The following is an 18,622-nucleotide window of genomic DNA, read 5'->3' on the forward strand; positions in this document are numbered from 1 at the left end:
CTCTCTCTCTCTCTCTCTCTCTCTCTCTCTCTCTCTCTCTCTCTCTCTCTCTCTCTCTCTCTCGTCCTTCCTCGTTTCTCCCCGACCGATCGCGGAGATCTCGCGACGCCCAGAATGCAATGCATGTTCGCTTCATCAAGATAACGTTCCGCAGAAAATTCAGCCGATCACGCCGTAGATAGAACGGACAGATAGCGGCACGGATTTCACAGATTCGCGGAACGTCCTGCTGACGGCGAACGGCGAACAATTCCGAATTTCCTCGACGCGTTCTACACCCTCGTGATCGTTCGTGACGCGCCGGCGAAGCGAGGGGAATAAGGGATGTGCGCTGGTTGCAGGCAAGGGTTGAGAAAAGGATTAGGTTTGCAGGTTTCGCTGCGAGAGACCAAGGAACGGAGTCCGTACCGTCGCGGACTCTTATGCTATTTTTCCGGAACGGCGAAAGAGAGAGAGGGAGGGAGGGGAAGGGGAAAAGAGAATCCGAGTCACTCGGTCACGATCACGTTTATTGGCTGCCACACCGAGAGAATGTTATAATTTCTTTTCACATAAATTCTTTTCACTCTTACTATATTTTTGGTAGCGCAGAAATAGGCCGTTAATGAAGTCTATCTTGCCAAAGAATGTAATAAATTTCTCTGGAAATATGGTAAACTTTTTAATAGTTTCAGACCCTAAAATATACATAAGTAGCTCAGAATGCTGATGTATTCCACGCGGTTACAAAATACTATAATAATTTTTACTATAAAATTTGCTCTGTGTATGAACAGATTGTGACTCTCTTTTTTGTTCGTTCCCTGAAAATAACACGCTGCATTGTGTAAAGTTTTAAAATATTCTTATCAATATTCTAAATTATGTTTTAAATTAAATTTTGCAATATTTTGATTAAGATAAACTAGTTTATTTTCAATTATACAATTGTTTCGTTTATATATCGAGTTCTGATAAAAATTCTGTGACAGTATTAAGTAAATTTATAATCTCTTCACTCGAAGTTTTGCGGAAACTTGATATGTACTGGATTAGAAGGAATCAATAACTTCCTAATAACATCTTTTACATTTTTGCTGCTATGAACATATCTCCTTGTATAATATACTCTGTATTTTAGAAAGAGATCGGTCGAGCTGCACATTGCTGATTTTCTTTTAAAACTTGCAAATTTCGCAACTTTTTCGAATTGCAAAATAAATGCGGAAAAGAAGCTTTAAATATATCTGCGAAAAAGTTTCCTGAAGAATGTGCGGAGAAAAGTATAATAAAATCCTATAAAAAAATCATGATGAAGAAATCCTACTTTTTTTCCTTATGGTAGCTCCATATTGTTGAAACGACAATTTTAAAATAACAGTTTTGCTATACTAAGAGAAAAATTATATTAAAATCAAATATTGTTTATCTGATTTAAATAAACAATATTTAATTGACGATTTGGTTTAAATAAAGAGAGTGTAGATTTAACTAAATATATTAATGGCACCCATCAAAGAAATATTTGTTAATTTTAATATAATTTTTCTCTCAGTGTACAAAAGGGAAAAAAACATTACAAAATCTATCATATTTTCAGTTGAAGTATCGTGAGGAGTACCGCAAGTTGGTTAATGTTAGTTACTTAGTTAGTTTGCTTGGCAGGGTTACGAGTAATTAATTACCTTTTTAATTAATTATCGTGTTTATTTGACAATTAATATGAGGTAATTCAATCGAAGACCATTTAATTGACAATTGGTTTCAATGAATTCAATTAAAGACCATTCAATTAATTAATATGAACGAAGAGAATGCATTCAATCAATAATGGAACTTAGTTAATTTAATTGAGGGCCGTTTAATTGACAATTGAACCTAACAAATTTAATTAAAAGCCGTTTGATTGACGATTAATATAGACAAATTTAATCGTGCCAATCGAAGATTGTTCAACGATGTTTGACATGCTCAAGTGCCGCCCTCAGCGCGTTGTCCCACTTAGCGCTTCTCAATTATCGGCATCTTCCACGATGTTCCGGATATGAGTATCCACAAAGCTAATTGTAACCTTAAGTAATCGGACACTCTTCGATTGGATTTGTTCATCTCTGGTGAAAATGATATCTAATAATATTTTACCTTAACTCATTTTTGCACAAGGAATAGTTTCGAAACTCTCTTCAAAACAAAAGCGGAAAAATGTTATTAGACATTTGAATTACATTCCAAAATATTCTTTCTGAAGAAACTTTTACTGAAAATTATATAATATATATGAATTATAGAGTTTCCAGTAAAATTCTCCTCAAAAAGAGGAAAATTTCCCATTTTGAAATGCAAGCTTGATGCTCTCATTTCCGCCAGGGGTACCGATCGTTAATTAAACAGCTTTTAATTCAACCCTTTCGCTATCAACGAGATATATATGTCCCGGTACATTTGTTTTCTCCCACCATTAATAATAACTGTATGCAATTAAATGAACAGTTTTTTTAAAACATATCAGCCATTACTCTACTTATTAGCGTTGGGACAAATATGCTCCTCCAGTGGAATCTCAGTGTCCCAGTTCTGTCGCTTTTGCGCCATAAATACATAAAACGTTTAACTTTTTACTAAAACTATATTACATACTAATGTATTTAATGAAGTGGAAGTAAAACAAATTGTATCTTCTAAAAACAAAATTCAACCTTCAACATAAATACAAAATTGTATCTTCAAAAAACAAAAGCGATAAAGTTAAATCAGTTAAGTCCAATCGTCAATTAAACGTCCTTTAATTAACTTTACTAAGTTCAGTTATTAATTGGACGATTCCCTTTCCTCATATCAGTCATCAGTTGAACGATTGAATTTAATTGAATTCATTGAAATCGATCGTCAGTGAAACATTCTTCGGTTGATTTTGCCCGAATCAATCGTCAATTAGTGGGATTAAAACATACTTGCTCAAATCAGTTAAATTCAGAACAATTTAATTAATATTTGTGCAACTTTGGATATACCATGATATTAGACAAATATTATTCAAAGCTTACATATATAAAATGTGACTTTTGGTCAGACAAGTTCTGCTTGGATTCTTCGATTATGCGTCGTGTGGGAATTCCGGAATGTATTCCCGCCGGATAACACGGAGCCAATTACGTGGGAGACGAGCGAAAGCCATTGAAATTATTTCAACAACCTACCTCCCGATCGCAACCACCGCGGCAGATTACTCTCAATTTTCAGCGCGGCGAAAACTTACACCAAACATTTCGCTTTTCGCGTTACTCGCGCGCTCACTCGGCTACTCATGTGTGTGCAATCCGAATCTGTAAATTGAAGAAAATATTACCTTAAAATCGACAAATATTTCTTAGGTGTGGGTGCCATTAACATATTTATTTAAATTTAAATTCTCTTTATTTAAGCCAAATATTATTTACTTAAATCAAGCAAACAATATTTGATTTAAATAAAGAGAATTTAGATTTAAGGTAAATATTGTTAATGGCACCCATCAAAGAAATATTTGTTGATTTTAATTTTTTCCTCAGTGTAGTGCACCGAGAACGTAATCGATCAGATCGAAGGTACAATTCCTTTTACTTCCATTGCATTAAATACATTAATATATAACATAGTTACAGTAAAAAAATTAAAAGTTTTATGTCTTTATGGCAAAAAGCAATCCACAGCAAAAATCACCCCGTCTCCCGGAGTCACTTGGGCGCCGGAAACCGCGCGCAGGGCGATGGCTCTTTAAGCTGGCGCTTTAAGCCGACGCTTTTATTCTCAATTCAGGACGGTAACGTCGCGCGAAACGCAGCGGCGGGACGTATACGATAATCCTCTTAATGAAACACGAACCACGGGCTCGCGCGTGCACACGGATTAACCTCGGGAAATGAGCTGACTGACGTCGATTAAACTTAACGCGGAAGCGACTAAATCGTGCGGACTCTCGCGGAACTTCGCCGCAGCGGCGCCCGCATGCCGGATGCGGCTGTGCTGCGTCTCGAACGGCCGCTATAATAACCGTCCTCCTCTCCTTGATCTCCACCGAGCCCCTGCTTCTTCTCTGCCTGCTCCTCGAAACGATCGAAGTCGTCCGTGCGCCCACAAGTTCCAATTGGAAACAAAACGAAAACGACCATCTCGTCGACGTCGACTCTCGTTCTACGCGCATGTGCGCGTCTATTTGCGTAACCGTTTGCGTTGTTATACCGGACGCGGAAGACGAAAGTTATTAATTATACCGGCAATCGCTACCGCCCAATAATTAATCGCTAGTTGAGCGCACATTTTAAACATGTAATAATCACCGACTCGTTGCCGGCTAAATTCGATAATCGATCGCCGACCATATTGGTTTATGGATAAAACTTTTTTGTTACACACACACACACACACACACACACACACATGTACACACATGAATCAAATTATGTGATTTATACAATATTTTCTAAATTAAAAATGCAAACAGATTTTTTCTATTAAGGTTTGCAAGTGATATGAATATGTGATTAACCTCCAGTGGTGAATTGAAAATGATTACTCGATACTTCTAAAACTGTTCTTCTTTTCTCTAACAGATTTCTTTTTACTTTTTTGCTCTTTTTTAAAGAATCTTGTAAAATAAAATAAAATACAATAAAATAAAATAAAATAAAATACAAAATATATATGTAATTTGTACTTGTTATGAGTTAAAAAATATGTAATAATTTTAAAAAATGTACTTAAAAAAATAGTCTTATAGCCATATAGCAAAAGTTATTTAAATGCGAGAAATTAACTAAGATGAATAAACGACTAGCAAACGCCGCGATATATTTTGTATTTTAATATAGATGACAGAGATAGAATTTATATCTGAACTATTTGTGAATTTATATCTGAACTATTTGTGAATTTATATCTGAACTATTTGTGAAATTCGACAAGAAAGTCTCTCTATGGCGCCCATCCAGATTAAAATCAGTCATACTTTTTAAAAATTTACTGTGTGATAAACATAAAAGACCGGTGACGAAAAACAAATAAATATATAATCCTCACATCTACTAAAATTTGTTTACAGACATTGTTAGAACTATATTCTAATTTTACCAGAGACAATTTTCTAGTAGATAAAAACAGCAATAAACAGCGATAGAGTTATATCTGGACGATCAAAACGTTTTTTTTTTTAATGTGGTTTAAGTAAATCAAAAGGAATTTAATATTTTATTACTTAACTTTTCTGCGAACACTAAGAAATTAAATTACACTATAAATACTTAAAAAATTAATTTCTTTCTAATTAATATTGATTTCCTTTATACGTACACGAACATGGCTTATCTAATTCAAAATGTAGAAGTTAATGATTTTTTACTGTGTTTGACTTGTGTCTTTTTTAAAGATGAGAAATATATAAATTTCTATCATACTTTGTGCATATAATTGAAAAAAATATAACTGAATAAAAGTCGTTGATCTTAATGAATTTTTATAGACAAATATATTATTTAAATGGAAGATGTTCAATATTTAATATTTTATATTATATAATATTACATTATATAATATAATATATATATATATATATATATATATATATATATATATATATACACATACATCATATATAATAAGTAATATTTAATATATTTATATAATATTTGAGACTTTCGCGGTATGAAGAAATTCTGAGGATGGCTTTCGGGTTGGAGTCACATTTCTTGTGGATTTGTTTCTAACGTTTCATGAACATTTCAGTTCGCTTCATCAGGGAGGGAAGTAATATGATACTGTCGCAGTTTGTCTGTCAATAAATGCCACTTCAACTCAGAAGTATTCCAAAGATATTTAATATTAATAGTACTTCAATATCAAAAGTTCAGAATTAAATCGAAAATTGCGACTACGTAGAAAATGTCCCACATATACAATATATTAAATAACTAAGACAGAAAAACTTCTAAGATGGCCATACTTTTTTAAAATGCAAAAAAGATACATTTCTTATTGTTATTTCTTAATAGCGTAACATTACTTCACTGAAGCCTACAGTACATAATACCATCAGAGTTAAAAGAAAAATACTTCAATGAAATTATTTATTACAAAAATATCAAAACATGAGCATTGGCCATCTTACCTAAATGTTTAAAACAAAATGGCCATAAGGAATAGATGACCCATACATATTTAATGTTCAAGATTCTGCATCTATTATTTTATGAAATAATGAAAAAAACATAATTTGACATATTCATTTTAATATAGAATATTTAATATATATTATTTGAAAAATATAATATACATATAAAACAGAAACCTCTATTACAAAACTTAAATTCTAAATCCAATTTTTGATCAAAACATATTGCACATAAAATTTAATTACTGTAATATTGAAAGTAATTTTTGAAATATAACGGCTTTTGTTTTATAAATGTTAGAATGATAGTAGGCCATCTTACCCAAAATGTGAGTGAAAGACGATTATAATAGTACTTATAAATAAATAGTGAAAACGAAAATAAAAATGCATGTTATATTACAATTTACAAACCTATTTTATGTATCTAACGTTGATTGCGATAACTTAACTGTAATTTATTCGACGTTACAGCAAGTTTTAGTGGATACATAAGAAATTTTATAGGTAGTCGAAAATAAAAATATAGTATAATATTCATAATCTCGCTATTTCGAAAAATGTACGCATATACACTACGATAAATATCGATTATCTTTGTGACTGATTACACAAACGCAATGTTTTGCAACTATTAAAGAAATTAAGCCTATGGCCATCTTTCCCGTATGGCCATCATATCCGAGTTTACCCTAATAATAAAAAAATTCTGAATCGTATTCTATGCATCAAAGTACACAAGGAACACATGAAAAATTCCATGTGACAGATTATCTTCTGTAATAAATCCGGTTTGCTCTCTGATCAACGCGCTGTGCTTTCGACAAAAAGGGAGGATGAAGGAATTAGAAAGTTATAATCAAATTTGTCAGGAAATTCGTCAAGCGTTGTTAAGCATTTCTCTCTCTCTTTCTTTCTCATGTCGGGACATCCGGCACAGCTGCGCGACGTAACCATGGCGGCGAAGGGTGGCAAGTGCATGAAACGCGCATGTAATAAGCAAACAAGAGGAGCCGCGAATATGACGGCCAAGCTAATTAAGTTTTGCTCTTTCCTGTGTTATTGCACCCACGTACTCGTCCCACCGCCCTCTGTCTGACCCCGCATCACTGTCCGTCAAATATACCATGCGTTTCCTGGCACCCCCGTAACGCGCAACAAGTGAGAGACGCAGGGTCCGTGGCTTTCCCTCTTTCTCTGTATGTCTCTCCCCCTTTCCTCCACTTTTAACTTTTACTTTTAAATCTCCTTTGCTTTTTTATTTTTCGCACCTCCTCGTAGCTGCAGTTGCGCGCGAATACGCAGTCTCGTTTCATTCGTACTTCCGCCACGAGGTCCTCATTACACGCGAGAGGATACGTAAGAACGGGATATAGTATGGATCATATTCCTTAATAAGGGAAACATTTCTACTTAAAAAATCACAGGAACTTAGCAGCAGTAAAGATTAAATAAAATTTGAAGAGTTGTAAAAAATTGTAAGTTAATAGGAGTATGTGAATTTTTTATTATGTCTTTTAAACATATTTAACAATTTCTTGGTGTAAAAGATTAGATTTTATGATGAATATTGACATTCCACTTTAGTTCTGTTTTGCAAAAGAATTGTATATCAACAATAATCATTCTGATCTTGAAAGAAATTATCTGAAATTAATTGTTGACTTAAAATTGTTCTGAATTGTTGTTGATCTAAAATTAATTATTGTTAAATGTTAATAGACGTACTATAACAAAAATACATATTCCTATTAATTTACAAATTTTTACAATTTTCTTCAAATTTTACTCAATTTTTACTCTTTTCAGAATCCTTTGATACTTTAAAAAATTGTGTTTGCGTTCTTATATCGTTTATGTCGCGACAATGAGAATTGACACGAGATAAGAAACGAAAAATTAAATAATGACATGATCAGTTATTATAATATACGAACAGTAATGTCAGATATAAACAGTTGTTAAATAAATTTGTATCTGTGCTTAGGTGAAAGAGACCGGCGGGATAAAGGAGCAAACCGAGAAGATTTGCGGGTCCGACGGAGTGACCTACGACAACGAGTGCGCTTTGAAGAAGGCGTCGTGCATGAGCCAGACCCTCATCACCATTAGCTACGTGGGTGATTGCGGTAAGCAGCGTGCGCTGCATGCGCCTTGTAACAATCTCATCGACACGATCTCATCGAGCGAAAGTAGAATTATTCCTTTCCATTCCTTTTGCCACAGACGTAATTCGATACTTTCCGAGTCCACGACTAATCGAACCTTCCACAGATAGAACCGATTAATGAAATAACTCTCTTCTTTTCAACTCGTTCTTTTAATCCCCAGACAGACTTTCATGATTATTATGACGTGAGACAAAAAGATTATGCAAACTCTACAACCTTTTTTAGTTACATTTAGAAGGCAAAAACATACTGTATTGAATTAACTGTTAGAAAGAAGCAGGAAGCAAAGAACGCATTGTAGATCAAACTTTAAAGTTACACTCCCATAGAGAGAATTTTATAGTGAAAATTATTGTAGAATTTTGTAACCGAGAAATAGATCGACATCCTGCAATAATCGACTATCTTTCCATTTTATATGTACTACTGATATTTTAGAAACTAAAATATGCTATCAAAAGATTTACTATATTTCTAGCGAAATTCGCTATATTCCTTAGAAAGATAAATCTTCTTGATAATCTATCCCCCTGTACTACTAGGAATATATATCAAAATTGAAAAAAATTTATATAAAAAATAAGACCTATAATATTCTCTCCGTGTAGATTTTACCTGAGATATTGTTTTGAGCAAATTTTGATCATTTTTCTTCCGTATTTTTCCTTCGTCATTCCATGTGACAAGTGTAGAAGTGTTATATCAACTACTCATAAAAGATGCAACCTTTACAAATCGTAAAGTTGCTCCCAAATTTACATATATGCCCGTCCATCTGGGCCACTTATAATTCTTTTTTCAATACATACATACAGTTTCTCGAGCTCAACTAAACAAATCGAGTCTTCTAATCTCGGAAATGCCTAATAGAATACTTCAACTCGTGCCTCATCATTTCTTTTTCTCTTATTTTCTCCACTTTCTTCCTCCATTGTTCTTTATTTGGAGAATCACCCACCGCCGAGTTTCCTCTCTTGGGAAAGGCGCTCGTCAATATTTTGGAGAGTCGCGGAGCTCGGTGCGCGACGGTGATTTATATTCAAAGACGCCGCGTAAGCACGGGGGACCGAATATTTTGCAGAACTGTGCGCGAGGGTGGAGTGCGAGCACGAGGCGCACTGCGTGGCGGGCGTATGCGTGTGCCCGAAAGTCTGCCCGGAGAGCAGCGGAGAGCTCGTTTGCGGTAGCGACGTGAAAACTTACCAGTCCGAGTGCGAGCTGCAGCGTGCGGCCTGCGGCAGGGACCCCAAGTTGCCGGCGTTGCACGTCACGTTTTACGGAGACTGCGGCGACAGATTCGCCGTGGCGGCACTGAGTATGTTTCTGAAATTACACCTACCCACCTAACCACCGACCTCTATCTATCTCTATCCCCCTTTCTCTTCCTCTCTCTCGTCGCGCATCCCCCGTGACATTTTCGTTCCGCGAGGAACGCTCCGCGGTTAACGAACGCTCGACCGTCGCCACGCGGTGGTAAAACACGCGAAACGTCCCAACCGCGGAAACACAATCTCTCCGATATCAGCCATGGGTCTCGTGATATTGCGCGCGATATTACACGCGACAGGATACGAGGAATTAGCCTCTTAACGTCCAGCGTGCCCAATTATTTGGTTCCTCTCCAAATGTATTTTTTACATTGGCAAAGTAATGATTCCGATATCATTTTCCCGTCAAAGAAACCAATCGAGCAGAATCGTTGACGCTCGAGACTGTGCAAAGTTTTCAAAAAAGAAATAAGCAAATTTTATTTTCTCAGTTGTTTATCGACGTTATCTTAGAGTGCAAGGTTGATGCTTTTATGTGTTCAAACTTAAATATACATAATTATATACACTCATCGATAGAAAGATTGCTTAATTTTTTCTTTTTGTATATTTAGGAAGCTTGTCATTTATTCTCTTAAACTTTTCCATTTCGCAAGATAGGTTCCTAAACTTATAACAGAAAGTCGGGCAACCTTTGCGTCGGCGAATGTACAGAATATTCAGAAAATCGCACTTCTCGACGATTCGTTTCATTCTAGCCGTAAAACTCTTGCTCAGGAGCGTCTTCTAAGGTTATTTTATGAAAAAAGAATTCGTAGCCCAAACGGGATCGATGGCTGGGCCTGAAAGGGTTGACGGTGAAGGGCCGTCTCGCGAACGACTCAGACGCGTTCAATGCGTCTGACGCGGCGCGGACCGAAACTCCTTTGAGCGCAACGCTGGAGGCGCGAGACGCGCTCACGAACTTCCAGACGCCGCTCAGACGTCTCAGGCACGCCCTTGGTGTAATCTTCGGAAGTTGATGTTGCCGCGATAAGGGCGACGGCGGTGGCGGTGGCGCCTAATCGAAAATAGTTAGTGCGCGAGTCAGCGACGTTGGCGGCGGCGGTGACGGCGGCTTGTTAGATTCCTCGACGGGATCCCCCTTAACGCTAATCCGCGCATTAACCGCACGTTATTAACGACTTGGCGTAGCCTAACGCCCTAACAACGCGCGACGACGCGACGGGCCTCTCTCTAACAGCCTCCAACCGCTTCTAACACGCAGCGACCAAGTCGACGCCCGCGGTGACTCGCATTGTCACTACCGTGGCCGACGTGACCAGCACGCAAGAGCGCGAGGCCTGCAAGGACATTCACTGCGACTTCGAGGCGACCTGCGAGCTCGGCCCGGACAAGTTCCCTAGGTGCAGCTGCAAGTTCGACTGCGCCTCCATCTCGTCGGAGAATATGCGGCCAGTATGCGGCAGCGACCTCAGGATCTACGCCTCCCTCTGCGCCATGAAGATGGAGGCCTGCCAGCGGCAGCAGGAGCTGCGACTCAGGCCCCTCGAACTCTGTCAAGGTTGGAAAGCGTCGTCGAAAGAGAGTCGCCGCCGGGAGAGACCCGATCGATCCACGCGCGATAGACGGACGTTACGTGCTCTTTAGACTAACTCGTTCTTATGACTCGTTTCTCCTTTGAATGCTTTTTCTTCACCCTGCGCCTTTTCCTTACGCTGCTACCTCGGGAAGTCGGGTACTAACGCGGTACACGGAGAGAATTGTGTACATACATAGAGACAAGAGATTGGTTGAACTAGATAATGAATGAACCAAACGCCTTTCGGTTAAAGGTGTATTGCTCATATCTCAAGAGTAAAAATTTTTGGAAAAATTATAAAATTAATTGCATCTAAAACTGAAATATATGATCGTAAACAATTGCACAGTTATTCAGAGTCTGAATCAAAAGTTATTCCACTTTGAAGTATTTAAGCCGAGCAAACACGATGTCATATTTTAACGCATTAATGATATATCTAACGTCAATAACACGTCATTAATATGTCATTTAATGTCATCCTGTTTGGAAGCAATTTAAACCGTACTGTTATAAAAATATATGATGTTATTATTTTTAGTAAAGAAAAAGATAATTAAAAATAATGATAAAAATCTTAATCCTTTTATACGTGTACTTTAAATATTCTGAAGAATGTATGCAAAGTTTTATTGTGATTCAGAGACAAAATTTAGAAACCAAAACTAATATGAGATATAATAAATAAACTATAAAAATACGATGTTAAAAATATGTCGTTATTCAACTGCATCGTACATATATATCATACATTTTTATACGAAAGTATTAGTGTATTTCTAATTTTTAGTGACTTTTTACAGAAACTACATACGCAATATATTTTTGGAGGATAGATAGATTTGTTAAAGATATGAGATAAAATTCTTTCACGTACACATTGTATAATAAAAAGACTGTACAATATTGTCTAAAGCAAAACAACTTCTAATTCTTAGAACCAAAGTTGGTTCAGAAGAGTCGGAAGTTCTATTTGCTTCGACCAAAACGTATTTTGTTCGTTCATTATCACGTTAATTCAACCAAATCATTTTCCGCGTATATTGAAAATTGTTACAGAATTTTTTTAAGCAAAGTAAGCAAAGAATGTATCAACATTAAGTCTGAATTTATTCTATCCGTTTCGTATTTTCTATCAAATATTTCATATTTCATATTTATTCTATCATTTATTCCGTTTCATATGTACTATTTATATATTTCAGGAATTGTGAAATATAGTATGAAAAAATTTCCATAAATTCCTTAGCAAAATCAAATGAAAATAACTCTTCTGACAGTCTGTTCTGCACTACTATGAAGCGTAGTAAATTGAAAAGAATTTAATATATAATAAAAAGCTACGACATTCTCTCCGTGTAGATGAAATCGGTCGCACTAATCGCCGCTTGCTTTCCGTACTGACGTTCGAAGAAAATTTCATCCATTCACGGAATAATGCACGACTCGCCGCGGTATATTCTGCCGCGCGGATTATCGTGAAACGAACGAATCACTTCGTAACAAATAGTCGTAATCACACGTTAATCGTTTGTGGCAACGGCGTTGAGCGAGCCCTAATAAAGATATTTCATCTGTTCGCGAGCGATACACGGTTCAATGATGCGCGACTCGTCACGATACATTTTAACGAGTAATTCGCGCTGAAAGGGTGAAACGAATGTATCAGATCGCGTGTAATAGTCGTAACAGCGCATTGATCGTTTATCGCGACGGCGACACGAACGATTCAACGAGTGTGTCCTCTTTACATCACGGCATCTGTGCAGGCATGGAAGTGAAGCCTTGCAACGGCGACCCTCCGTTAGTAGACGTCGAGGGCAAAGAATACGACTGTGGTAGCGGACCAGAACGCAAAGACTGTCCTAGCAATAGTTACTGCCATCAGACGACGCGATTCGCTCGTTGCTGTAAGAAAGGTTAGCGAGCTGATACTTTCAGTCGTAATACAACGGATCGGATACACAGTTCAACAAAAAAACCTGCGGCGACAAAGGCCAATATTTCTTAGTAAACTCGAGGTCGCTGAAGCCAAATCTGTCAGTAAAAATTCCCATCACGTCAAGTTTTTTAGATAAATCGAGTAATATAGGTAAAAAACTGCGTTTTTTACCATATTTACCAATTTTTTGTTATCAAACGAAATTTTATTTTTTAATTTCATTGACGCCAGTTTAAAGTGCTATTTTTCACCTGTAAAATGTATTTTTATTTTTTATTGTACGATTTTTTTTCATAGACTTATAAACGTTTTCCAAAATGTGAATGATGTCGGATCCAAATTGACTGATTGAAACTGGAAAGTAGATGGATTTGTATAAAAATGGGTTTTCGGGATCGTTGATACCGAATCTGAATTCAAAATTTCAAAATTCAAAATGGCAGATCCAATATGGCGGACCGAAATAAGAAAAGTGACTCGATTCGGATCAAAGTCAATACTCGGGGTTTTTGGAGTCGCTGCTTACGAATTTGAACTCAAAATGACGAAATTCAAAATGGCAGACTGAACGTCTTGGTGTTCTGGTCTGAACACCAAGGTCTGAACGTTTGGTGGAATAAATTGATAAATTTTAACGGAGGAACATAAAAGTTAGTATTTATAAAAGTGTAAAATTTTACATTTTGGAAAACGTTTATAACTCGGTGAGAAAAAATCGCACAGTAAAAAATAAAAATTCATTTTAAAAATGAAGAATAGTACTTTAAAGTAGCGTCAATGAAATTGAAAAATAAAATTTTGTTTGGCTACAAGAAATTAGGAAATATGACAAAAACGCAGTTTTTTACCCATATTATTGGATTTATCTCAAAAACCTGACGTGATGGGCATTTTTTGCTGGCGGATTTGGATTTAGCGACCTCGAATTTACTAAAAAATAGTAGCTGCGATCACCGCAGGAAAAAGAAGTCAAATTTTGTCGGACAGTGATATTAACGTTAACCCGCGCGCTCAAATATCCGACGACTAACACGAGGTGTTCTCGGCGCGAGATGTGTCTGCTATTGAGCGAGATTCTCCACGAGAATCGGTGTCAAAGGCGTCTTGATTTTTCGAGACGCCAGCCGTTCCGATCTCGAGGAGATCGCGCTGGAGGATTTACGTATTTTCCTGTTACGTCGCGCGAGCTTTCACGCGATTCGCGCTGACAATGACCGCTTTTCCAGTCCAAGGAATCCAAGTGGTAAAGTGCACGGACTCGTGGCACGGCTGCTGCCCGGATGGAAAGACCGCCGCTCTCGGCCCGGACAACGCCGGCTGTCCGAGCTTGTGCAACTGCAATAGGCTTGGCAGCGTGTCCGACACCTGCAACCCCGAAACCGGTCAATGCGAATGCAGGCCGGGCGTGGGTGGTCTCAAGTGCGATAGGTGTATGCCGGGTTACTGGGGACTGCCGAAGATTAGCGAGGGTCATCAGGGATGCATACGTAAGATTAGGATTAGAATTAATGCGACTCTATTTAGAACATGATCTAATGAGAATGTGTGTTACAGGATGCATTGTTAACCCCCTATGTGACTCGTGGATTATTTTAGAAACAATCAATAACTTTGTGCTTTATATTTTTCAAGAAAGGAATCACAAATATTGAAGGCACAACACATTTTGAACAGAAAACAGAGACCTTAAATAATAAAAAAAATAAAATTTTGTGCAGATTTGTTTTGTTCATACATGGAGAGAAAGGTGATACTGCCTAGAAATGACCAATGAATCACACGGAGGGTTAATGACTTTGGGTCATAAAGTATAAAAACCTGAGAAAAATATATTTAATAAGAGAAATTAATTAATATAATTTCTTCCCTAAGAAGAAATTATTCTGATTCTAGAATAAGTATATATTTTAGTATATCTCTTTCATTAGTAACAATAATTCCGTATCTGATAGCGCGAACGATTACAGCATTCTTCGTTACACGAGAAGCTAACATAAATTTGACATAAAGCTAATATGGAGCCGATATAAATCGTCTTTTTCTTTCTCTGACCACAGCATGCGGCTGCTCGCTGTTTGGCTCCGTCAGAGAGGACTGCGAGCAGATGACGGGACGTTGCGTCTGCAAGCCCGACATTCAGGGGCAAAAATGCACGATCTGCAACGACCACAACAAGATACTCACGCCTACCGGATGCTATTCAGGTATTATGCGTAAGAATAACCGACTGTCAATTTAATAGCGCGACTCGCGCGAAAGAGAGATTCTTCGTCGCGCGACTACAACCTTCGAATCACACCCCGAATTTACGTCGTTCCGTGACACTCCGTGTTTTCTACATTCCCCGGATATTGTGACGTTACAGTTTCACCGGTAATCACGCCGATGCTTAAGCTTCTTTAAGATTACTTCCATAAGATTATGTCCATTATCGAATAGACTAGAATATTCTACCTCAGCAAAAAATATCTAAAAGAATAAAACATATTTATTCAGCGGACACTAATAACATATTTACTTAAATCTAAATTCTTTTATTTAAATAAAACTAATAATTTCCTTCATAAAAAGCTAGGCAGTAAAAAACATTTTGTATTTGTGTTAGAACCTATTCGTACAGAAATTTTTCTGTTAAATTTTTAATATTCTGTTATATTTTTATATTTACAATTTCTGTTAAAATAACAATAATTTATATGTAACATGTACATTCTTGGTGATATATTTCATATATAAAATGTGCAGATATATTGTGTTTTTGTTCATATATTTGTGTTAACACAAAAATTCGAGTGGATAAATTGAGCGTGTGAAATGTGTTAAATTTAACACAAAAATTTTTTTGTGGTCTTAAGAAAATGTATACTTCTTCATTTGAAAAGAAATCTTTTAGTGTAAAAATTTGAAAAAAAATATTTTCTTGGTGTAAAAATTTGTAAAAAAAATATCTCAGTTTAGAAATATGTATATTGAAGAATATAGGAAAATATGTTATTAGTATCCACTGAAAAAATTCTTTTTATTTCTTGGTATTTTCTCGTTCAGTGTAATATTACGTTTCATCATCCCTCTTTTACTATTCATATAATACCTTTAGAAACGAAGCTTGCTAGAGTTTTCGGTCCTCATAATTATTTACTGTTCCACGTTGGCTAAAGTGTATCTTTAATTTAGCAAACTCCTGAGAGGAGTCAACGCGCCGTCTTGGATGGCACGCGAATTCCCGCGAGCGATAACACCCTGGCGTGTCGCGCATACGATCGTTCGTGCCGTCACATCTTCCTCCATAATAACAACGACAACGACAACGACGACGACGACGACCACGACCACGATACGATCGAGCGTGATTTTATTAACGCGACGCTAACCGTTTTGCTCGCAGCCGATACGATACCGCCCATTCCGACGTCCTGCAACGAGCTGGAATGCTACTCGGGCGGCCACTGCTCGGAGATCGGCAACGCGCACTGCGTCTGCCCGTCCTCCTGTCCTGCAGACATACCGGCCGTGCCGGTCTGCGGCAGCGACGGGCAGACCTACGACAACGAATGCGAGCTACGGCTGTACGCGTGTCGCCACCAAGCCGACGTGGTCACGCAGGCCTTCGGCCACTGCAGAGGTGGGTTCACTGAACGTACGCCGGACAGGTCGCTTTTCGTCCTACGCTTCTGAGAACCCTACGCGCGCCCTTATTGTATATATATATATATATATATATATATATATATATATATATATATATACACGCGCGCCCTTGTGTATCGGATCTACGCCAAGTTAATTAATTAATCACGGCGACTCGCGCAACGGCGGGTCTCGTAGACGCCAGCACACACGTGTCGGCTGTAAACGAATCCTCGAGAGTAGACGCTGTTAATGAACCCCACAACTACTTTAGAAGCGCGAAGGCCACGAGACGCGTGGGCTAGAGCCAGCTGCGTAGCTAGATAGGCGATTATTGGTGTTCGATACTCGTAGTTCAAGAGTATACGCCTTACTGTAGAGAGAAAAACGATGTTAACGGAGGTGATCGCGCCGGTATGTCCGTATGACAAAGGTAACGCGTAGGAAGAAATCTACCTAGGTTCAATTCACGGAAGATCGCGATCCTCAGAATTTAACCACGTTGACGAAGTTAAATTTTCCTTTCTCTTCTCTTTCCTTTCTTTCTATTTCTTTTCCCCTTCTCTTTTTCTCTTCCTTTCTCTTCTTTTTCTTTTCTTCTTCTATCTCTTTTCTTCTCTTGTTCTTTCTTTTTCTTCCTTTCTCTACTTTTTTCTTTTCTCTTCCCTCTCTTCTTTGTCTTTCATATATTCTTTTTTTCTTCTTTTTCTCTTCCTTTTACCTTTTTCCTTCTTCCTATATCTTTTTTCTTTCTTCTTTCTTTTCTCTTTTCCCTTCTTTTCTCTTCTTTTCTCTTCCTTTTTTTTGCCCTCTTCTTCCTTGATGTTTCTCTCTTTCTCAGCGCCTTATACTCCCCAAGATTTATATTTCAAAGCTCTGACGAAGTCAACCTTACTTCTCGAGGCTGAAACGCGACATCGGGAAACCTTTCTATTTCCACGAGAGGAAAGAATTGTACCCCTGACGTGACTGTAAGTAGAATAATACAAGGGAGTAATCAGTATCGTACAACTGAGGTGCTTCGAAGGCGACTCGCGGAGAAATAACGGAAACCTAGGAAATCGAGCAGCAGAAGAACCGCGCGCGCGCGCGCTCTGTGACACATCGGTAGATAATTCATCCTCGTTCAAGATAGAACGTTAATTAAAGCAGGAATCGAGGGCGGAATTAGACGAGGCGAGAAGGTAGCGTGTCAGTGAGTTGTCTCAGTCTTTTCTCGCGAAGAAGCCTAAACGCCCAACCTGTCCTATAGAAGAACTAACCAGCCACTAGCCTACTTTGTATATCCAAACGTGATAATAAAAAGCTCATCAAGTTTCTACTGACATGTATATGTATATATGTTTGTAACCCCGCACCCGCAACCGGAGCACACATACACGCGCACGCCCCCGCAGCTATACTTTGCTTGCTTTCTTAATCAAGAACGCACGTTGTCGTCGTTTGTTGTGAATAACACTCTGTGATTAATGATACGCAAGATCGACGAGCCGGTCGATTTCGGCATGCCTTAACTTCGCAGGCGCGAGTGAAGGAAGAAAGGAAGCAAAGTGAGTGAGTAAATGACACCTGCATCGAAGTCGATAGGAGAACCTTCATGAGACGACGGAGGTATCGTTACCGGAATGACTGCGGCTACGAGAGTACTCCATGATCACTCGTCGCCGTCGATATTGTTCCCCGAGACTTCCTCATATTTACAGAGTTATAAAAAATGTGCTAAAAATGCGGAACGGATAGAAAGACGTTAAACACGTACGACGCATTATACACGCGGTTGCCTCTCTCGCGAAAACCATTTGAAGACGGAATTGCGTCTAAATGTATTTACGTACTCGGCTCGCTTCTCTCTCTCTCTCTCTCTCTCTCTCTCTCTCTCTCTCTCTCTCTCTCTCACACACACACACACAC

The 18,622-nt window shown here is 37.9% G+C and overlaps 1 protein-coding gene across 2 annotated transcripts in view; it reads left to right on the forward strand.

Annotated features, from left to right (window-relative positions):
• LOC116844891 (agrin-like) overlaps window positions 1–18,622 on the forward strand; it is an 853,814-nt gene that overhangs the window by 786,663 nt on the left and 48,529 nt on the right. Inside the window, exons 11-17 of one of the 2 annotated variants that reach the window (XM_032817052.1) lie at window positions 8,109–8,250; window positions 9,374–9,607; window positions 10,828–11,124; window positions 12,912–13,061; window positions 14,311–14,571; window positions 15,142–15,288; window positions 16,470–16,706. In XM_032817052.1, the coding sequence (XP_032672943.1) occupies window positions 8,109–8,250; window positions 9,374–9,607; window positions 10,828–11,124; window positions 12,912–13,061; window positions 14,311–14,571; window positions 15,142–15,288; window positions 16,470–16,706 (1,468 nt within the window). The remainder of the gene's footprint in view (window positions 1–8,108; window positions 8,251–9,373; window positions 9,608–10,827; window positions 11,125–12,911; window positions 13,062–14,310; window positions 14,572–15,141; window positions 15,289–16,469; window positions 16,707–18,622) is intronic. The other variant, XM_032817137.1, reaches the window with a different exon arrangement.

Source organism: Odontomachus brunneus, unplaced genomic scaffold, assembly GCF_010583005.1.
Source record: "Odontomachus brunneus isolate Ranch 3 - 2012 unplaced genomic scaffold, Obru_v1 Obru_scaffold_001, whole genome shotgun sequence".
Classification (NCBI taxonomy): domain Eukaryota; kingdom Metazoa; phylum Arthropoda; class Insecta; order Hymenoptera; family Formicidae; genus Odontomachus; species Odontomachus brunneus.